Source organism: Macrobrachium rosenbergii, chromosome 8, assembly GCF_040412425.1.
Source record: "Macrobrachium rosenbergii isolate ZJJX-2024 chromosome 8, ASM4041242v1, whole genome shotgun sequence".
Classification (NCBI taxonomy): domain Eukaryota; kingdom Metazoa; phylum Arthropoda; class Malacostraca; order Decapoda; family Palaemonidae; genus Macrobrachium; species Macrobrachium rosenbergii.
Genome location: NC_089748.1, coordinates 80,269,068 through 80,292,475, shown reverse-complemented (window position 1 = coordinate 80,292,475; position 23,408 = coordinate 80,269,068). Strand labels below are relative to the sequence as shown.

The 23,408-nt window shown below is 44.7% G+C and overlaps 1 protein-coding gene across 1 annotated transcript in view; it reads left to right on the top strand.

Annotated features, from left to right (window-relative positions):
- The window catches only part of LOC136841199 (uncharacterized), a 272,290-nt gene that overhangs the window by 205,912 nt on the left and 42,970 nt on the right, over positions 1-23,408 (top strand). Inside the window, exon 7 of the mRNA XM_067108236.1 lies at positions 14,512-14,725. Coding sequence (XP_066964337.1) covers positions 14,512-14,725 — 214 coding nt within the window. The remainder of the gene's footprint in view (positions 1-14,511; positions 14,726-23,408) is intronic.

Here is a 23,408-nt window from a genome sequence, read left to right as displayed (position 1 = left end):
TATTTCCCCTGTCTCCTGTTCTCTTTCTTCGTAGCCTACCCTCTCCCCTACTCCACCCCCTCCCCCCACCCCTCCAGCCTTGCTCTACTCGTGCGGGTGGCGCTAGATGGCGTTTTCTCCGAGTTCAGGGACTCCTCCATTTGGTAGAGGATTTGCTCCCTCCCATACAGTCCCTAGCATCGCTGTGTTGGTGTTGGTGGTTCGTTTACTCTCCAAGCTCGAGCGTGTTGAACACTCTATCCACTTCTTTCTCCCGTCGGGTTACTTGGCTGGGTTATTATACTTGCTCCGGCTTATATTATACTTATGTTATGTATATCGAGCATCTTGCCCACCTTGTTTCTCTGGCGGGGAAGTAAGTGAGGAAGGATTCATATAATTATATAAGGGGGCGGATCCCTCCGGTCTCCAGACATTGCCCTTTGTACCATCACTTGTTTAATGTTATTGTTTATGAATATACATATTTAGATAAGTGTGTTTATCTAACCAAGTACTCTCCTCATTTATATATATACGTGTGTCGGTTCTACCCCGGGGTTCCCCCGTTATTTTTACTGGCAGCCCTTGCGGTGAGTTCTTGTTGTCTCATTCCTTTCATTCCCGGAGTATTCCCGTGTCTGAAATATCTTACCTTCCACTCTGTGTATTTTAGAGCTTATTGGCCTGGTGGTTTTGATAAGGGATTTCTTCTCTCCCTGATTATTCCGGTTGGTGAAATTCCCGGCCTTCTTTAGATTGCTTAGAGTGGTAGGTTCATCTTTTCCACTTACAGACTGTTCGCTGTGAGGGCAGGGTGTACTGCGTCACTCCAGCAACCTTACAGTCACGTAGTGTGCGGACCACGCTGGTTGTGCGGTCCGGCTCGATGATCTAATTGTATGGCACCCTGATGGTTGTGAGGTTTGCTTAGCCTTGCGCAGCAACCGTCCAGGATGGTCGGTAGAGTGACAGTCTTCCTCCGTTTCGCTCCTCATAATGAATATTGTTTACGTGGTTCCCGGACTGTTTTTCGTCTTGGCTAATTGCTGGTTTTCTTACAGGTGGACGAGTCCTCCAAGAAGTCAGCCTTGGAATCCCTCCGGGCCTGGGTGGCTGGGTTTGGTAGAAATGTTCCGTCGGGAAGCCCCTACGTCCCTCGACAGCGAAGTTGAGGGACCTGCTCTACCCCAGCGACGGGTGGTGGCGCAGTGCCAGAAGATCTTGCCACCCCATCATCCAGCAGATCCGGGATGCACGACCCAGCCACCCCAAGTGGATATCCTCTCGCTGAGGTTTCAGAGGGCGTCGCGCCTTGGACTTAGACCTGGAACCTATGGCTGCAGAACAGGACCAGGTGGTAAGTAGCGAGGCAGGTGAGGTTGTTGGGGCGGGCCCCCTTTTTGACTCCCCAGCTTCTTCCATTTCTTCCTTTTCAGGTTTTGAAGTCTTCTTCCTTGGGTGATAGGGCTCCATCAGCTATCCCCAAGTTGAAGTTGAAGACTTCATGGAAGGCGAAGGGCTATAAGTCCTTGTCCTCCAAGAAAGCATCGCCTTTCCCCCGTCGAAGGCTAAGGTCTCAGCACCTGCCCAGCCTCCGGGAGCAAGTCTGGTTCCTCCGGCAAAGCGCGAGTAAGAGGGCAGCAAAACCAAGCCCTCCTCGCCAGCCTGCCTTTTTGCCTTGGAGGCGTTTGCGAACCAGCTTTTTAAAAGGTTCACGGAGGATACTCGACTCCAAGTTCAACAAGATATCCGAAAAGTTTGCCAGTATGACAATATACTGGCGGGAATGGCTGCGCCACCCCCAGCCGAACCCCAGTATGTCATTCCCGACACAGCGGACCTCCCGCTCCTTTCGATGTCGGTAACCCTTGGCGTTTTGCCCTCCGGGCCATCAACATGATGGCAAACTTACAATTGAAGGTCTTGTACGAGGCGGTTGGAGGAGTTAAATTCTTCCCCCCGATCTCTTGCCCCCTACCCAGGCCGTAAGATTAACAGAGGAAGCATGGGTACGTTCGGATAAGGTTCCTAGGGAGACTGTCATCGTCCCTAGGGACCAAGCTCAATCGGCTCTCCTGCGCACTCTGGCGGAGTGGCAGGCAGACAACACAAAAGTTGACCCCTTTCAAGGGCAACTTTACCATGTTTGCCCTGGGAGACAACACCAACCCCTGTTTGAACAAAGTTGCTCTGGCTCACGGCCCGGCGTGCTTTGATGGTAATCCATTACTGCAAGCTGAAACAGACCCCACTTCCCTGGTATTCCCGGGAGTGGCGAGTTCTGGATGGATGCTCCGTCCACTTTCACTGTGGGAAGTTGGACCCCTTCTGTGCTTCCTCACAGTTCAGTGACAGCCCCCAAGCTGCGGAATCTTTGCTAAAGCGGAGTTTGATGCCGGACTAAGCTAGCCCGGTCCCTGAACTCCGTCTGCCTCACGGAAGCCACTGCCGTCTCCTGCGTGGATGAGCCATTTTCCAAGTCTTGGCTAAGTCCCTGCTAGCAGGGTTTCAGTCTGACCTTTTGAATTCATCATGGCCAGACTGGAATGCAGAAAATTCATTTTGCTGATGCCACTATCAAAATGCGAGCCTAACAAGCTCGTAAAAGCTCGATCTGGGGCCTCACCTCTTCCCAGAAGAAGAGGTTCACGAATGTTATGGCTGAGGCTACAGAGGGCCAACCAGAGTCTGCGCTCTCGCTGGGGCATTTCTGCCTACAAGCGCCAAGACCCCAGAATCTGGCGGCCCCTAGACAGAGGAGGCAAACATTTCAGGAGGCATAAGAGGCCCCACCATCAGGCGGTAGTTCAAGCCGTCCCGGTCTCGGCAGTGGCACAGCCCCTCCACCTCAAGGCTCACCCCCAGCAATATGTGCTGGTCCAACCAGCTCATTCCCTTGCTGCACCCTCGTATGTTGCCTCACCAGCATACAACCCCACCTATGAGGGCGTGGATTCTTTCACGGCCTTAACAGGATGCAAGCAAGGGGAAGAGGCAGGGGCCCTCACAGAGGAAAAAGCAAACACCACCCCAAGAGGAAAACCTGGACGTGGTAGAGGGAACAAACCCGCTCCCTCCCACTGAGAGAACACAGGTAGGTGGTCGCCTGTATTAGTTCAGGGACCAATGGACCTTCAGCCCTTGGGCACACAGCATTGTGTCCAAAGGTCTAGGATGGAGCTGGATCAAGGACCCTCCTCCTCCAACCCAGGTTTTACCAGCCACCCTCATCAATCCTACAGGATTACGTGGCAGAATGGCTCAACAAACAAGCAATAAAGAAAGTAAGGCACCTAAAGTTTCAAGGCAGGTTGTTCACTGTTTAAAAAAAGACTCCAATCAGCAAAGAGTGATCCTGGATCTGTGGCGTCTAAATCTCTACATAAAATCGACAAATTTCGCATGCTTACGGTAGCTCAGTGCGGACTCTACTTCGCGTGGAGCCGTCACCACCTCTATCGATCTTTCAGGCGCTTATTATCACGTCCCGATTGCGCGGAACTTCTCTCAGTTCTCCCGGTTTCAGACTCGGGAATCAAGCCTACTCCTTCAGGGTCATGCCCTTCGGTCTAAACATTGCGCCCAGGATATTCACCAAGCTGGCGGACACGGTAGTTCAACAACTCCGGTCCCGAGGATATCCCCTAGCAGCATACCTAGACAATTGGATAATTTGGGCACCAACAGTTCTGGAGTGTCAGAAGGCCACGTCCATAGTCATCAACTTCCTGGAGTCGTTAGGTTTTCAACTGAACAGAGAAGTCCCGCCTGACTCGAGCCCCGGTTTCAGTGGCTGGGTCTCCAGTGGGATCTGTCCTCTCCACGTTATCTCTCCCGCCTCCCAAGAGGAAAGAGATAGCATCTCTCACCAGAAATTTCTCAAAAATCAATCAGCATCCCTTCGATCCCAAGAAAGGGTCCTTGGGTCTCTTCAATTTGCCTCAGTAACGGACCTGCTCTTAAAAGCGAAACTAAAAAGACATAAACAGAGTGTGGCTGAGTCGAGCCAATGTCAAGCTCAGAGACAAGGTCTCCTCTATTCCTCGAATCTTAAAAACAAGACTGCGGCCTTGGGCCACAGTCAGAGGCCTGTCAAGTCAGTTCCCTTCAATTTCCCCCTCCGGCTAGTTGTTCACACAGGCGCTTCCCTAAGCGGCTGGGAGGGATATTCACCAAAACAAAAGTACAAAGGAACGTGGTCCACAATGTTTCAGCAGTTCCATATAAACACCCTGGAAGCTATGGCGGTCTTTCTAACTCTAAAGAAAATCCGCCCCCAAGCCGGATTCATATCAGGCTGGTGTTGGACAGCGCAGTGGTAGTTCATTGCATCAACAGGGCGGCTCCAAATCAGGTCGAGTAAACCAAGTAATGGTTGCTATCTTCTCCCTGGCGAACAAGCACGGCTGGCACCTGTCAGCCACCCACCTAGCGAGAGTGCGGAACGTGGTGGCGGATTCCCTGTCCAGGGCTACTCCGTTGGAGATGGAGTGGTCCCTGGATCGGAGGAGTCTTTCAAATGGATTTGCCGCCGGGTTCGGGTCTCCAAGTGGATCTGTTCGCGCGACGGAGAGCAACTTCAAGCTCCCCTGTTATGTGGCCCCAACCTGGACCCTCAGGTATTTATGCCATGCCCGGACGCAATGACAATAGATTGGAACAATTGGGAGAAAAATTTATCTGTTCCCTCAATAAATTTACTGCTGAAAGTATTACACAAACTCAGGACATTCAAAGGTCAACCAGCCCTAGTAGCCCCTATTGGCCGAAGAGCAATTGGTTCCCTCTTCTTCAGGAACTGGGATTACTTGGAGTCTTGGATTCCCAAGCCCATACTGACCCAGACAGTACAAACCAAGACTGTGTCAGCTTCCTCAAGAATTCAGAATGCCCTAGTTTTATGGACTTTATAAAATTCGCAGCCCAAAAAGGAGCAAACATTGACCCCTGTCAACACTCTGTTTCTTGAATCAGATAAAGAGATTCTACTCTTAGACAGTATGACTCAGCAGTCAAAAAGTTAGCCTCCTTCCTGAAAGCATCTGAAGCCAAAATCATGACGACTAATTTAGGAGTTTCTTTCTTTAGATCACTGTTTGAAAAGGCCTTGCTCCAGCCACTATTACCACAGCCAAGTCAGCCCTGAAGAAAGTATTTCTATCTGACTTTAAAATCGACCTTACAGATTCCTATTTTCATCTATCCCCAGAGCATGCGCCTCGTCTGAGACCGTATCACGCCCACATTCCGTTACGTGGTTTCTCAATGGCGTCCTTAAGTTAGCATCAGAGATGGACAACTTTCAATGCTCTTATCAGGATCTGTTAAGGAAGACCTTATTTCTGATTAGCTTGGCTTCAGGTGCTAGAATCTCAGGCTATCGGCTCTCACTAGAGGTGATAATTTTGTGAACTTCCTCCCCGTCCGGAGAGGTCCTCCTTTCCCCTGACCTAGATTCTTAGCTAAAAACGAAGACCCACAAGACAGATGGTCTCCTTGGAAGGTGGTGCCCTTCCACAAGACCAGTCTTTATGTCCAGTTTATACACTTAAATCTTACCTTTTAAGAACTCCACAGAGTAAGTCGGGTCCTCTTTTTATCAGGGAGAAAGGTGGTACTCTTTCACTAAATGCTATAAGACAACAAATTCTGTATTTTATTAAACAGGCCAACCCAGATTTAGTTCTAAGGTTCATGATATTCGAGCAGTTGCTACTTCCATTAATTACTTTCATAATATGGACTTCTCAGAACTATCTAAATACACGGGTTGGAAATCACCTCTAGTGTTTAAACGCCACTATTTAAAATCTTCAAAGCCCTGAAATTTTCTACAATAGCTGTGGAAGTGTCATCTCCCCACCTTAACTAATCATATCCTTATCCTCCCTTTCCCCCCCGCCACGCCTGCCTCATTTATTTCTCTGCTTATCCTCCTGGTTGATCATGCCTCACTGCCTAGCTCCTCATATTGATGTATCTTGTCTCTCTTGAGTGGAAAACTGTAATCTGACATGTTATGATTGTATTTTCTTGTGGGGTACTGGGCAGTTTTATTTGGCTCCATGTACCCCAGATATATGTATATGTACTGTATATTTTATTTCCCATTTGGTTTTGTCTCTTACGTGTTTAGCTTAAGTTTACGTGTGTAGCTTTAAGATTGTATATGCCATTTTCTATGCAAATTTCATATGTCTTTATGCTTTAGTAGTATTAAGTATTTTTGGGGCCTCTTCCCGTCGTGCTGGGGACTTCCCACTTTTCGTAATGTTAAGTCTTTGATGTGCCTTAGGTTTAGTGTTCTTGCTACATGTAAGAGATTCCCTGATTAAAACTGTTTTCGTAATTTTGTTTTTTTTCTTCAGATTACCTTGTTTCCTCGTAGTTGCAGCCTTGGCATGATTCTCTGTCACTATTTCACCGGCTGACACGGGACTGGACTCAGAAAAGGGATTTTTGACAAAGGAAAAATCTATTTCTGAGAAGGTCCTGTGTCCGGTGACCCTCCCCTGACTCACCTATTGCTCCCCCCACTTGCACATGCCAAGTCTGGGGTTAGTGCTAGCATGGAATGAGGTAGGTGGCGCTGGTGTCGCCGAGCTGGCGGGTGTTGGGTGTGGGGGCTGTAACGGATCACCGCTCTGTTCTGGGGGTTTTGATAGGGAGAGATCTTTCTGGTAAGACTCCGTGGTAGTGATCTTTCACTCACCCTTCGTTATACCGATGTCTTCCCTAGAGAAGACGCTCGATCTGGGGTAGTAACCCAGCTTTCCTGAAAGCTCTTTTTCTCTGGTATATCTAGCATATTATACCTAGAAATTAGTGCTATAATGGAATTTCACCGGGTGACACGGGACCTTCCTCAGAAATAGATTTTTACTTTGTCAAAATCCCTTTTTCCTGTGTCAAAACCTGTTTATTAATGGTATTATGTGAATTAAGAGTAGGGAGTCTGGGAGAAACTGGTGAATTATGCACGCATTGAATAGAGCAGCTAGCAAAATGTAAATTATTGGATGGCAGAATTTGAAAGCTTCAGCAGGCAGACCATCGCAGCTGGGCGATTTATTATTAGGTAAGTTGCTTATGGCATCACTGATGTTACCTGGTGTAATACGATCGGCAAAATGAAACAATATTATCAGTAAGGAGGTTATTTACATCCCTGCAGGAGTCTGGATCGTTTATGCAATTCAGGATAGTGCTGAAGTGATCACCCCACATTCTTGCGATAACCTTGTCACTGACGGCTTCTCCTACTCTCTGTGATAGCTTCTTAGTTTTGGGATTAAGGGATTGAATGTCCTTCCAAAGACGAGGGTAATTGCCAGAGTCTAATTTTCTAGACATTGCATCAGCTCTTAGTTGCTTTTCATTCAGTCTGCAATGCTTAAGGGCAAGTTTGAACTGTGCTCTCGCCTGCCTCATTAGCAGTGTAAAGTGTCCTTCCCACAGGCTGTCATTTAGCCTCCACAGTAGAAACATTTCTCTTACATGCAAGAAAAAAGATGCCAGACCAATCTCATCAAAAGAATAAAAAAGTTTGGGAGATACTTCAGCCTGGGACTTGGAAGGAATCTCTGGCAAAACAGGTTACCCTGACTCCTCCATCTGTATGAGTGACAATACACACAGATGCCTCGCTGACAGGTTAGGAGGATCTTCAGGTGGCAGGGAGGTGGTCAGCTATTCTCAGGAATTGTCATGCCAGTTTCTTGGAGCTGATGGGTGTCTTTTTGTCTCTCAAAAAACTCAGACATCTAGAAGAGACACACATTCTGTTGGTTCTAGTCAACACAACTGCAATGTCCTGCATCAAGAGGTCAGGATCATGCCCACCTCCTCTCAATATGATAATGCTAGCCATCCTTTGGATGGGGTAAGCAAAGAATTGACACCTGTCTGCAATTCACCTCACAGGGTCTCTAGGTGTAATAGCAGATTCTCTTATTAAGGAAAATGACAGCCTCAACAGAGTGGATGTTGGACAACCACTTTTCAAACAATAGCCAACATGCTTCCACAACCAGGAGTAGACCTGTTTGCCACATAAAAGAATCACAAACTCCCAGTATATGTGTCTCCGAACTTGGACAGTCAGGCAACAGCAAGAGATGCTTCCTACAAGATTGGAACAAATGGAGGACGATATATCTTTTTTCTCCATTGTCCCAGATTTCAAAGGTTTTGAGCAAACTTCTAACCTTCAAAGGAACATCTTACTTAATATCCCCATTGGTTCTTATTACTTTAACAACTGGCAAAGAGATCAGTTCCACTACCGTCCACTGTTCTATCCCAGACAGTAGGGGGGAAAGTCGTCTGCGCATCCTCCTCCTTTTTGAGCCAAGACCTTCACCTATGGATTTTTAAAATATTATCTACCGTAAAAATTACAGTATGCCCCCATATTCGCAGGGGATGAGTACCGGACCCCCCCCTTCAAATAGTTAAAATCCTCAAATAGTTAACCACTCCCTTTGAAAATGCTTATAAGTGCCTATCTTAAAAGTTCAAATACCAAATGTATACCTTAAAGTATCATCCTACATCAGATATACCCTTAAATTATTATCCTATTACTGTATTAACCTTTGAAATTTTATTATTATCAATATCATTTCAAAGTTATTTTAAACATTTAACGCTTAAAAATATACGTACGTAGTGCATGGCTTACGGCTATTTGTAAAAGTAATCCAGTCCCCCATATGTACTCAGGCACGCACGTTTTATTCCATACAGTTACTATTCAAGCCGTCTCATTTTCTTTTACAGGGGAAATATTGGTATGTGCGTAATTCACATATGCATATTAAAAATACAGTATTTGATAATAATACTCACCAGTGATGAATGTTGATTATAGATGAATGATGATGAATTGATGAATTAGCTGTGTAGTCCGATGAATGACGTTGAAGATATGACTGCATAGCAAAGCAGAATAGTTACATCCCTATTGGTGCCTCTTCCCCTTCTTCAGGCTGTTGGGAAGGCACTTCTTCAAACGATTGGGGAGGCTCTTCTTCAGGTGTTTGGGGGGGCACTTCAGTCACTTCAGGCATTTCTTCAGGGGTTTCCAGAGGCTTTGGAGGTCCTTCTTCATCCATTTGATGAACATGATAAAAGGCAGCTGCTGTCGCTGCTTTTGTATGCTGATGAGGGCGTGATATAGGGCTCCAGTGCCGCATCAAGGGCATTTGGAAACTTTAAGGAGCGTTCCATGTAAGGATCCCATAACTTAGCTGCATCCTGTGCCCCCTTGATTATTCTCTTTAAATTGAGACAGACGTTCCAAAGACAGGCCCTCATCCTCCTCATCGTCTCCTGAACCTGGCATGTCTTCTTCCTTGCAGGCAGACTTCGTCAGCTCTTCCAAATCCTGGTCCATCAGGGGGTCACAGTGGACATCATGGAGGGTGCCTACTTCATCCTTGCTGATGTCATCAAAGCCTCCGCCACCCAGAATCCTCGACAACTGGACTGCCTTGTCAATGGCCAAATGTTGAAATTTCTTCAGGAGGGAAGTCCTTATACAGGCAGTCCCCGGTTTACGGCGGTTCCGACTACGGCGTTCGAGGTTTGGCGCTTTTCAAATATATTCATCAGAAATTATTTCCCGGCTTACGACGCATGTTCGAGTTTCTGACGCGTCGTCGTCCGAATCGGACGGAAGAAATTTGGCCCAAACGGCAGAATAATCATAATTTGAAGGTTTTTTTGATGTAAAACTCAATAATAATGCAGTTTACGTCGTTTTCAATGCACCCAGAGCATTAAAAGTAAGGTTTTCTTATGATTTTGACGATTTTCTACAATTTTCCGGTTTCTGACGATTTTTCGGGTTCTGACCGGCGCAGAAGCGGAACCCCGTAAACCGGGGACCGCCTGTAATCCCGAACACACTCCGGCCATAACATCTTCCATCTTCCAGCATGCGTTCAGGGTCTCTTTCTTCATGTCCTTCAACGATCGGTCAGTGATGGACAGACATGGCAATCGTGAATTTACAGTAATACTCCTTCAGTGAAAATTCACTGTCAGTGTCCAGAGTTCTGGGTGTAGAGTGCCTTGAAGGCACAGATCACATCCTTGTCCATAGGCTGGAGGGGAGAGGTGTTGTTGGTAGGGAGGAACTCGAGCTGGACTCCCTGGTAATAAAGATTGACAGGGTGGCCACCAGCATTATCCATAATCAACAACACCTTAAACTCCATACACAAGTCACTGAGATATTGCCGAACTTAAGGGATGAAACTTTGGACGAACCAGTGATCTGTAAGGGCTCTGGTGATCCAGGCCTTGGGGTTGTGCATCCAAAACACAGGCAGCAAGCACTTGGTATAATTCTTGAGGGCCTGGGGTTTGCAGCCTTGTAAATGAGGCCTGGTTTTAGCATGAAGCCCGCCACATTGCCACACATGACGAGGGTAACCCTATCCTTCTGGCCCTTGAATCTGGAGGCTTTGGCTTTTTCCTTCATGAGGAATGTCTGGGACGGCATCTTTTTCCAGAACAGGCCTGTCTCATCCATATTGAACACATGTTCTGGATGGTAGCCCTTCTCTTTTATAAGTTTCTTGAAGGTCTCCGGATATTTCACGTGGCTCCCATATCTGCGGATGCTGCCTTTCCTTGCAGAGAAACATTCTTCATTTGGAACCGCTTCTTAAATCTGTGGAACCACCCCTTGCTGGCCTGAAAACCTTGAGGAGCTGACGAAGGTCCTGCTTGTGCCTCTTCCTCCTCCTCCTTCTCTTTTTCTTCTTCCATTGGTTCGTCGAACCCCAAAAATTCTAATTCCCCTTCTCCATCGCCTTCCTGTCGCCGCCTTCTGTATCAGTCAAATACTGCTGGTATATTTGTCGCGCTTTTTTGCGAATAAGGTTAGATTCCAGCGATACGTTCCTCTTTTGGCACTTCTTTATTCAAAACACCAGTGTAGATTCCATCTTCAAGGTTGTCTTATCCTGCACTGTCGAAACTGTTTTTGCATTACCGGAGGAGCTCATACTTACAGCCTTTCATATCTCAGCTTCTTTTTTTTCTTGATGTACCACACTGTACTGTCACTCACATGGAAATGGCAAGCCACTGATGCTAAACATCTACCATCCTTCAACATATGAAGATGTTTTACCTTCTCATCGAGCTTCATTACCACCTTCTTTGGTTTAGGCGCTTTGCCAGAAGCCTTAGAAGGAGTTGGGCGCTTAGGAGGCATTTTAAGGGCATGATTACACGAGATACACAAAGATTTTAACATGAGACACAAAGATGTGTGGACACACACAGATTCACCATGAGATTCCAGCCAACCAGTGCCAAGTAGACAGCCAATGAGCACCAAGGAAAATGAATGGCATTCTTGGAGTGGCTGCTTTGCAGATGACAGCCAATAAACTCTTAATGTAATATGTACTTAAAAATCATCTTACAGCAAAACAAAATATCTATAAAATATACAGTATGCGCATAATATATACTTAAAAATCATCTTACAGCAAAACTAAACATCTATAAAATATACAGTATGCGTAGAGTACCAATGTTGTTGTTTCCAATACCGTGTATGTACGTATACATATGTACACGTATGTACATAATACTGATGCATATGGCCAAATGACCCAGCACCACTCCCCAGCTTCTAATAGTATACTACATATCTCTGTTGCGCATGTGTTGTGTACTCTACAGTACGTAGTATTGTATTATTATTATTACTACAGGTATTACGTATTATATTATTTATTCCTATTATTTAATATTACTGTATTATTATTTAATCGTATTACTTAATATTACTGTATTATTATTTAATTTTATTACTATTATTGTATTATCATTATTAATGTACATTATTATTTACTGTTATGACAGTACTAATGACATTATTAATAATATTACTGTATTTGAAAATTGGTACCTTGACATATATAACTACAAAAATTCCACAAGTAGTGAGTATCCACAAAAGAAAAAATCCGCGAAGGGGTGACTGTTCCTGCAAATAACTTGTAAATAGGCTCCTCAGAAAACTCCGTGAATTGCTGAGTCCACGAATGTACTCACCCAACATTGCTAGGTACCTAGTGCAAAAATTACAGACATCATGTATCCGACAATACCAGTCCGTATGGAAGATATGGTTACATTATATCCATACTGAGAAGCCAGTTGAGATTTCTATGGAAACACTTTTAAATTTTTTTATATACCTTTTTGAAGACAAATGCCTTGCGGTTACAACAATCATGGCATACAGGGCACTGTTAATGGAACCCTTGCATTATGGATTCTGGAATGGCTCTAGTATAGAAGTTGTCATTTCCCTTCTGTGGTCTGCAAAGACCCGCCTCTGAAAGGCTTCCAATTACTTGGTCCCTGAACAAGGTGCTTAGACTTCTATCAACCCCTCAATTCAGCAGGCCCAGCACAACCACAACCCACATGCTACGAAAGGCAATCTTCTTGATTGCATTAGCATCAGGAGCACGGTATTAGTGAACTGGGCTCTCTTAGACAGGGATGATACATCACGCAAACAGCTGACCATCAATTATTATTGTCCTCTGACCGATCATTCCTGACCAAGAATGAGGATCCTTTAAGAAGAAATCTGATAAGAAAACTCAATTCAGCGGACAAAACATTATGCCCGATTCAAGCACTTAAGTATTACCTAGAGGTCACGGCAAACGTCCCAGAAGGTCCGATTTTCCTACACCCTAGCATGAATAAACCACTCTCTCTGCAAGGGCTGAGAATAATTTTAGTGTCCCTCATTAAAAAGTAAACCCACACTTCTTTCCTAGTCACATGATATTTGGAAAATAAGTACATCATTGGCCTTCTTCAGAAATGTCTCTTTTGAAGAAGTCTCCAAAAGTACAGGGTGGTCATCAGAGACAGTGTTCTTAAAACATTACTGCCATGAGCTTGAACAAATTCGACTACACTGTGTATCAGTAGGTGGTATGGTTAGTCCTGACGCCAAAGGCACTACAGTGGAAAACCAGGTGGGTATGCTGACTATTGCTGGGGAATGTGTGACAATACTGCAACCATACCCAGCATGCTTAGGTAAGTCACTGCAGAAGTTCACCCTAAAAACGTAAGTTTGTGTTTAGTTTCTTGTTTTTTGTTACCAAAACCCTAGGGGTTTTTAGATTAAAGAATGGTGATTGAAACTTGTGGCCTGACCTCAGACCAGAAATGTTTTTTCTTTGGGATGTTGGAATTAAAATTTGAGAGCTACAACCTTTTGTCACCTGTCAGTTTCTTTGTAAAGCTCCTTGAGGACGAAACAAGCGACTACACTATCAAAAAACAGGTTTTGACATAGGAAAAACCTATTTTTGGTAGTCACTGTTGAATCCTCAAACCCTCCCACTTCCCAGACGAAAAAGCATGGAATTTGGGCAAGGGATCATCCTGCATTGACCAACAGAGAGTAATGGCTCCCTGGTCCTTTGCTGGTCCATTTGTAACAGGATGGCAGATGTGCATGCACAATAGTCACTTCACATGCAAAATAGTCACTTCTCCTTCTTGCAGGTTTTGACCTTGGAAAACTGGGTTCAGCTTGTCTGAAGATAAGGGAAAATGCCCTTTTATCTTTGAGTCCAATATACTCCATCATGTGTTATAGTGTTTACCATTACGACACAATACCTGGCTACAAGACCAACTAAAAGAGAAATCTTTTATATTAGTCTGGTCACCATGGAGCTCTGGCAGACCATGGAAGGGTAACTCCTTGAGGACTCAATAGCAACTACCCAAAGTAGGTTTTTCCTATGTCAAAACCGGTTTTGCATTTCAGTAACTAGGAAAATATAGTAAATTAGGTAAGATTATAGCATAATTCTGTGGAATTCCCAGTCTTTTTCTGGTAGATAAGGGTGAGAAGGGTGTAGCTCTAACTGTCGATCAGTTTAATATATTGAGTAAAGTATGCTGGGGATACCAGCTTAACGTGGATTTTTGCTTATCGCAGGTGGTTGTGGTCCCTAACCCCTGCAAATACAGGGGATACTGTATTACATCCTCCTCTTCCCAAACCCTTGCTCTGTCACGGGAGGATCACACGGAGAATGATTCAGCTAATTATTGGAAAACTAAGGGACTGTAGGTACACACAGTAGCCCGTGTGAGCCACCTGATCCTTTAACCTACATGTGAACTGACATGTCTGGGATTTGCATGATGCAGTAATAAGATATGATAAAATATGGAGCTTTTATTAAAAAATAAATTTTGTTCGTAAGAAAATCTTAATTTGTTTTAAGAAACTAGGTATCTGCGAAGTTTGATTAAGTTCATTCCACCCACTCTTGAGGCATTCTAGTAACACATACAGATAGACAAAGGTAAAATGATTATCCCCATCCAGCTGTGTTTTTGGTTTTAAGAAAAATATGTTAGTTTTATCAGTGTCAAAAGAGGTTTTGTCTTGAATTGCATTAGCTATTTCCAAGTTGTATTTTTTTTTTGTAACAAAATTTTTTTCTTTTGCAGTCTTCCCCAGGAGATGAACCATGTCAGATAGTTTTTAAAGGTGCTAGAATGAAACGACGTTGCATGGATTTACCAGTTCCTTTGGTTTTAATTTATAGAAAATTAGATTGTAAGTTGCATCATTGCAACTTTACACTTTTCCATCCAAATTCAAGAAATGCATTCAAGAATGATCCATCAGCTAAGGCATCAGTTAATGTGAAAATGTATGGAGGTGAGTGACCCTTTACTTTTGTTAATATTGTGACCTTTACATTTATTTGGTTATAAATCACTCATGTTTACTGTATTTTTTTCATGTAATCTTTTGGCAGTACTTACCATTTGTAAGACATAATTGAATTGTGTATGTAGAAACAAGGCAAACTAAAAATGTCTTTTTATCTTTTTAAATATCAAAGGAGTAACATTTTATCAAATCCTTTTACAACAAAGGAAAATCTTCATTATTTTTTCTTAGGTTAAAGTGCTAATGATACATCTTATGAAAGTTTTGTTAATGTATCTACATGAAATCACTGAGAAACATTTGGGAGGTAATTCTGCTGTACTATATTTATGATTTTATGACAAGCAAATGAAAAAATTGTTTGATAAAAGGTTATGTATTTCTTTTGAAGTCTTCCTCTAATATAAACTATACATCTCTATAATTCTTTAATTGAAATGCAGTCCAGCCTTCTAAATCCAGCACTCTGTTGTCCGACAGCTCCCATGGCCCACAACTTTTTTAATCAGCCACCATTAGTTGTTGAGCGGCTGTGAGGGAGGCACCATGCGTTGTTTCAGTTTATTTCCAATGAAAACATTCTGTGAAACTCTAAAACATACAGCATACAAAAGAACCTTAATTTGCATACTATACTGTATACTGTACTTGTGTATCATGTGATCTCTTGTCTCATTTGAACATTAAAATTTTGTCCAAAGACATGATTCCACCGTATACATAGTGTATAGCGTGAGGTGTATTTTCAGTAGATTACACTAGGCTAGACTTTCTGTGCCTGTCTCAGCTTCAGTAGATACCGTTGATAATGATTATTATATCCGATCAGCTTTTAACTAACAAATAGGCCTAGAAGCAAAACTTCATTAGGTTAAATGCAAATCGTCATACATTAAATCGGGCTTACCAACCTTCTGACTTGTCTAAGAATTCATTACTATTTCTTATAATTAACAACCACTTACTGCTGTGTGCAAGACATTGGCATAAGCAACAGCAAGCACCGATATAAACAGTCGAATTGAGAAGCAGCTATTTGCCAATGTCAGTTACCATAAATAACACATGTTTAAGGGTTGTGTTACAGTTGTTGACATGTAAAAAATTTGCTAATTTTCAATCGTGCTTCAAATATAAATAAAATAAATCTTTATTATCCATTGCGCAGTGGAGTGGGGAAATGTTGTGAAAGTATGCCACTAAATTTACGGTTGTAGCTGTGGCTGAAGAAATGAATAATGTGCAGGTTGCAAAAGGGTTTGGAAGAGGTAAAAGCAACATCTGATACTGGTGAAATCACAGCTTTACTTCCTTTAATTTACTGCGTTTATAAATAAAGTAAGTTGCATTTGTAAACCCACCTCTGAGAATTTACAAAAAACGAATCTCTGAAATGCATTTCATTTAGCAACTATTGGCTGTGATGATATTGGTACAACACAATCAGCTGATGATTTTAAGAATGTAAACATTACAAGAATGCAAATGGTGCCTGATTGTAATGTTAATAAATTCTAGATATGATAGTATTATGAAATAAGGCATGAAGTATAGTTGCATACAGTGCATAAAACAAAATAAAAAAAAATTACCATTATTCTTATTAGTACAATTCTATTATTTGACTTTTGCAAATGGATATCTGTTGGTGTAACAACCTAACCAGGGCCAATAGTTTTTCTCTCTCACTGTCACACTCACTCACATGCACACATTCAAGTTTAAAGAAACAAAAGCAGCAGATTTTTAGGTTTTTGCTGGAAACTAAAGCCAGAATAGTTTGAAGTGCCGGAAAGCATTTAAAGGTGCGAGGAGATCAGAATCCGATTTGGCTTATAAAGTGCTTTAAGCTCCGACGTAGCAAAGGTGTAAGAATTTCTGGGAGCAGGCCAGAATTTTCATAAGGAACTAAACCTAATGAATGACTGGTTATTCATAAGCTTTGTTCTATTTTTGATAACACAGCAATACTGTATATATGTGGAATAAGCTGGTAAGACTTTGTTTACAAGGGGGGGTTTGATTTCTGTCATCCAGGATTTTCTGTGGGCTGGTCCCAAGGGTACAGGTTTTAAAAGGCTGGATTGTATCTTAAACCTTGGAATGCTTGTTATCATCCAAAAATAAGAAGTCAAGATATATGTTGGATTTCAATTCATTATTGTTTATAATTTGAGAACTGTGATTCACTGATTTGATATGGTTTAAAGTGATAGAAGTAGCACTTGGGCTTAAATATCAGATAATCATATCTTATTATCAGGTGTATCTACTTTTGTATGGCTGATGTGTGATTGTTTCACCGTAATACTAAATTGCCAAATTGCAGTACATTTTCCCAACAGTATAATGAAGGTTTTCCTAGGATTGAATTGAGACTAGAAGGCAAATTTCCTTTGTGTCTAAAGGCCAAACAGTGTTTGACTGAATGCCTTTATCTACCATAAGAAAAAAGGAAAATATAACTTTAAGACTCAATTGTAAAGGAAGGGATGAAATTGTTTTAGAAGAGGAAAGATTTTAGAGAGCAGGGGCAGCAGAATTAAGAACAGAATTTGCCAGCTTTGCAGCTGCAGGTATGAGACTCACCAGAGCAGGCAGTCCATGGGTTGAAGATCTACAGAGGGTAGTATTAGGTGTAGTGAATGCATGATGTTGAAGCTGTTTGAGAGAAGTGATTCCCCCTCAGCTCATTGGAATTGTTGAGGGTACCTTCTGGAGAATACTCAGTAATAGATTAGGTGATGGTTCACTAGTTGGAGAAATTTTCATTATTTAAAAAAAAACAAAAATGTTTGGCTCTATGGGGCACAAATAATAGATAAAAAAAATTTAATATATTCTGCAAAACTGGAACATCTGTGATCTGATTGTACCACAGTGAAATAATACTTGGAAACTGCACCAAATTGACGTGCAGTGAAGGAAAGCTAATCTATTGCTAACATCAGTGAGCTGGTATAGTTCAATATGACATGATCTCTTCATTAATGATTTGGGCATCAGCAAGACTAAAGTATTGCACATATGGTAACAGCAGTATGTGATGAATAGTATATACATGACAATAAAGTACTATTAAGTGAACATGAATATGAACACCCATTTTTCAATGCTTCTTTTCCTCAAACAGATGTCTTTTTTTTTTCTTTTCCCCCCATACTTCTGCTTCAATGATAGTCTCGCCTGTAGCTGTTAGATATATATATTTTCCATACCTTGCTATAACACTTAGTGCAGTTTTACTTATTCAGGAAGCACTGCCATTTACTGTATACTGTAATACATGATGATGTGTGTTATATAAGAGTTGAAGTGGGATTTTTAAACCCAGACATTGATCCAGTGCTTGAATGATTAAGGACCAGAACACCTTGTAGATGGTGATATATGAAGTTGCTTTGGAGATTTGGAAGAGTAGATATGTTGTTTTTTCTGACACGACATACAAACCTGAGGTCCTTTACATAAGGAATTACGTACAGCAAGGGTGGACATGGCCGTTAAACTCTTGAACAAGGTGGTTAGGCAGTAACTACCGTCAGCTAGGCGGGAAGCCTGCCTGCCCGGATGTAAACATTCCAGTTTGCTTTCGGCTGTCGTGTTGCAGACATGTTTTTGGATCTCTTTGCCTGACTGTCGTTAAGCTCTTTATTATCCCAGTGGGATCTTTCTGTATTTGTGTGTATATATTGCCTGTGTTTGATATTTATTAATACAAACCCACGATTTGTGATAGCCTTGCATAAGCCGTTGTTCCCCTGCATCTGTGTCTTGGGTTTGATGGCCAAGGGCGTTTTAGAGGGGGGTTAACTGAGTGGTAATGCTTCTCTTCCAGTAGCCCTTTATTTAGATACTGAAGATGTTTCCCTGTACGTTCAGAGATATTAGATTGGGACGTAATATCTTCGCTCCCCTACATTGATCGGGGTGTAAGAGTTCGCTTCCCTTCTTGGGCTCCTGCCTTCCGTGTACAAGGGCATGACTACTTCCTTTCTACTTGTGCTGAGTGTTGTTTTTGCCCTCTGCGCTATAGAGAGTTGCAGGGGGGAGGTTGCGGGTGTTGTCGGTAAGTTCCGCTTCCACGGCTCCCTTGGTGGCCTCCCTTCCTTCCTTCTCTCTACATGCAGGTTCTTCCCTATCTCTTCTTCGGTAGAGATCTCTCTCCTTCACCCTCTTCGCCTGCTCGTTGGGCGAAGACTGTTGGTGGGTGTTGCGGGCAGTTGGGCGACCTCTTCTAAGGGGCCTCCTCTCGCTGCGTAGGGCAGTTCCCCTCGTAGTGAGGAGTCTCCCTCTACTAATCATCTTTGCTTTTTCTTTCAGGTTGACAGTGAGCATTGCAGGCACAGCAGTAGTTGGCTGGATATCTCAGGGGATATCTTGCATGAAGGAATCCTGACGTTCATTCAGTGTTGCTCCGGGATCGACCACAGTACCTGGTTGGAATGGCATAGTTCCATGTTGGGATCGTTCTGACTCTGTTCCCACGGGTGTGGATTGATTGCTGTCATGCTGGCCTTCATGTATGCTGTGGCACTGCCTCTTGCGTATCTGTGGTCCATCTGCTCCTGCTGTTTCCTGTGTTATGCTCCTGTTAACTCGATAACAGTATCTGGGCAGCTGTTCCTGGTTTCCTGCCGCAGCCGTCCTGATCATTCCTGTCGCTGCTGGTGACTTTCATGTGATGTTCCTGACTGTTGCTGTAGCTTCTGCCTTCCGAACCACTTTTGTAGCTCCTGCATCAGCTGCCCTGATCGTACCTGCTGCTTCTCCTTGTGGTCGTGTCCTGGGCCACTTCGGTTGTGTTCCTGCCTAGCTGGCCTGGGGGTTACGATGTTTCATGTCCACCATCCTGTAGAAGATGTCGGAGTGAAGGTGAAGGAAGTTGCGCTGTGGAAGTGACGTTCCTGGCCTTTGCTGTAGCCCCTGCCTTCTGAACCGCTTCCATAGCTCCTGCAGCAGCTGTCCTGATCGTGCCTGCTGCTTCTCCCGGTGTTCATGTCCTGGGCCGCTTCCGTTGTGTTCCTGCCTAGCTGCCCTGGAGGTTACGATGTTTCATGTCCACCATCCTGTAGAAAATGTCGGAGTGAAGGTGAAGGAAGTAACCGCCATCTTCTTCAACTTATCTTCGATTTCGTCTTCTGCTGCCTCTTCCCTTCCTCTCCCAAGGTTCAAGGGGGTCCTGGGAACAGGACAGATCTCCGTCGGCTGAAGGAGAGGAAGGCTGCTTCTTTCCCCTTGATGCCCTCGGACGCCTAGGGACTGCCTCTTTCCAAGGAGGCAGTGGGCCTCTCGTTGGCTCTTCCCGACCTTCGGGTTAGGAAACCAATTCGCATACCCCTGGGTTTTGTGTTTCGGGAGCTGCGGGCGCAGACCTTGGTTTGCAATCCCATTTCCAGTCCTAGAGGTTCCACCTATAAGATGGGGGCTGCTTCGGGTGCTTGTTCGCGAGCCGCTCCGAGTGCTTGAGGTTCTGTGGAATATCGAGTATCTTGATCTGGTTTGGAGAGTACTCTCCCTGGCTCAGTTCAGGAGCAGTGCGAGAGAAAGGGCCGAGGCACCCAGGTGTCTCAGCTCTTCCTGCCAGCACTACAAGTGCTCCCTGAGTGCTTACCAGTGCTCGGTCTGGTTCTCAGCCTGGTGTCTCGATCCTATCGGTTTGAACACCAGAAGAAGCAGGGAAGAGATTCCCTTCAGGAGTCCTGCGGGACTTCTAAAGGACTGACTCTCTTCTGGGAGACAAGTTTCTCTCGTTGGCTCTTCCCGTCCTCAGGCGGGAACCGATTCGCATTCGCCCTTGTTGCCAGTCTTAGAAGTCTGCGTCTAAGACTGGTTCTGTGCCTAGCTCTTTTCAATTTCTTAGGAAACCAAAAGCAGCCGCTCCCAAATTTTGGGAGTCTCTTAGGTCGCTCAAATTCTATGAATCACGAGCACTCTTCTAACAAGAGGCACAGGACGAGAGAAAGTGCCGAGACCCCCAGGTACCTCGGTGCCAAGACGCCAGGTGTCTCGATACTGCCCACCAGCTGCTACAGTTGCTTGGCCGGGTTTCATCCTAGTGTCTTGAATCCTATGGTTTGAGCATGCAGGATAGCAGACACAGAATTCCCCTTTGAACCTTCTTGAGGGGCCTCGGCCTTGAAGGAGTTTAGAGTTTGGGAAACTAGTGCTAGTTCATGGCAGACAAGTTCCGCCCTGTCCAGTTCCGATTGTGTTTGCACGATTGGCTTGGCTTGGCTTGGCTCGCTCAGTTTGCTCGCCCTGCCTGGCCCCTGGTCGCGTTTGCGAGACTGGCTCGGCTCGCCCCACCTGCCTCCCAGTCCACCGCATACCACCCAGTCTGGATCGCATTCGCGTGATTGGCTTGGTTCTGTGTGGCTTGGCTCAGCCCCACTCGGTTTTTCCAAATCGGGCTCTCGGCTCTGTTCTAGTGAACGTTCTGCTCTTCCCAGGCACAAGCGCTCTTCTTCCCCCGTGTGGCATTATTCTCCTTCGGTTGATTATCGCTCAAGGTCCGCCTCTCCTGCTGGTCTTACTGGCAGGGCAGGTAGGGGTACTGTGTCTCCTCACCTGTTCTCTTTTCCTCTCGGTTGTTCCGAGAGGCATGAGATGGACAGAGAGAGCTCCGGCGAATTTGTCTTTGGAGTTCGGTTGCCTGGTGTGCTTTGGGTGTCGGTCTCCCTATTGTCTCCTAGTACAACCAGGTAGCCGAGGAGGGTTTCTTGGGATCTGTCAAGGTCTCCCTCCAAGGAGAGAGGTACAGGAATTTCACGCTTCAGAAGCAGCGAGGGTCTTCCTCTTCAAGTTGTGATCGCTCTCGTTTTTCAGAGAACTTCCCGCCAATTCGTCAGCCCAAGGATCCCTGGGACAGGACCATGGCTCCCCCAATGATCAGCCCAAGGATCCCCGGAACAGGACCGCAGCTCCCCCAATGAATAATCTTCATCACTCGGAACCCTTGCAGTTCCCGAGGGGCCGAGAGTTCAGGGGCTGCTGTGGTCCTTGCTTGCGAGAGCATTCTCGACCAGATGAATACTTTTCTTCGGACAAGGAGTTCATTCAGGCTGTACATCCCTGTGTGTTCAGGACTGGGAAACCTTCCAGCTTTCCTTGCAAGCATGGGCTTTCTTGCTGAGTGGCAACGGATATAGCTGGATATCTCTTGGAGTCCTCTGCAACACTGTCCCAGGGACTGGATCTGTCTTCGCTGGTGGGTGTCGTTGACAGAACTTCTTCTCGGGTCAAAGTCGCTCTTCAAGTCTGGACTTCCTCGTCTTTTCTGTCAAGGGTTGCTTCTCTCCCTTTATTTGTTAAGAACGTAGGCCCTTGCGACCTACTCTGCTATCTGAAGTAGCCTTCTTCTCCTCAGTCAAGATTTAGCTACGAATGAGAAACTTCTTCGGTCTTGCTGTCCCAGGGAACTGTTTCCTGGGTGGCATGTGACTCTCATTTAGGGTTCCTGCCCCATGCTCTGCACGCGCCTTTACGAGAGTCGTCAGATAGAGATGTGCCCTCTTAGGACCATCTCTCATCTTGCTTCGGCCTTGGCGTAGAAGATTGAAGAACAGGTGAAGGGGATCAATGCCTCGACTCCTTCTCGGATGCTGTAAGTGGACTCCGAATCCATCAGCATCTGTTGTCGGGTTCAAGTCCTTCATGTTCCCCTCCTCCTTGGACTTTGTATCGATGATCCAGATCAGTTGTTACTTTGTCCTTTTAGGGAGCTGTGGTACTTTCTGAAAAGGCTCGACACTTCTAACCTGGATGTCATTGACGTTTTCACTAGTAGTATCTCTCCCAAGGAAGAAGTGTCTAAAGACACATCTTTCTCTTGGCTTCGTGAAGCGATTGAAGGAGGTACTCGGCAGCTGGCAACGACGATACCTGTACTTTCTACCCGAGAGCTCACGAAGTCAATGGCTTGGTTCGTCCCTCGCATTCCGGAAGTTTCTGTTGGTCTGGAAGCAAGACATGGTCTCATAGAACACACTCTTGTCTTCCTGTGGTCTTGCCCATAAGCCCTTGGAACTTTTTTTCCTTGGCCCTGTGGCGGCTGCTCAACAAGCTGTGTTTTCTTACCCGGCTCCTTCAAGAGGACTAGTAGCATCTCGCCTAAGGTGTTGGTTATGGAAGTGAGAAGGATACTGAGAGTGACTGGCCTCTCTTCCTCCTTCTCTGTCCTCCTACTTCTCCTTCAGGATGAGAATAGGACTCGAACCAATACTTGCTGGATCTGGCGTCTGATGCATAAGATTACACATCGAGCACCTGTTCTATTTTTCTTCTAGAATCATAGAAGCAATTCCACTCCTTCCTCTAGCAAGGGGAGGAAGGAGAGACTGGCAGTAAGGGAAACCCTATCTCAGGTTTTCCTTACTGCCTCCGACAGTAGATTCTTCCCAGCCTATTTCGTATGAGACGCGTTTCCTCAGTTATGCGAAAAGGTCCAGTATCTGACGTTTGATCTTGCAGTTCCCACACTCCGATCAATATGTCAGAGGCACGGTACTCCTCCTCGCTCTTTCAACCAGGGGGAGTAGCCCAGGTGTGCAGAACTCCAGTCAGTTCAAGAGGCTCACTCAGATTCCTCCCTCCAACCAGTGAGTCTTCCTAATGTAAAGGACCGATGGTTTGTATATCGTGTCGGAACAAATCAGAATTTTTGAAA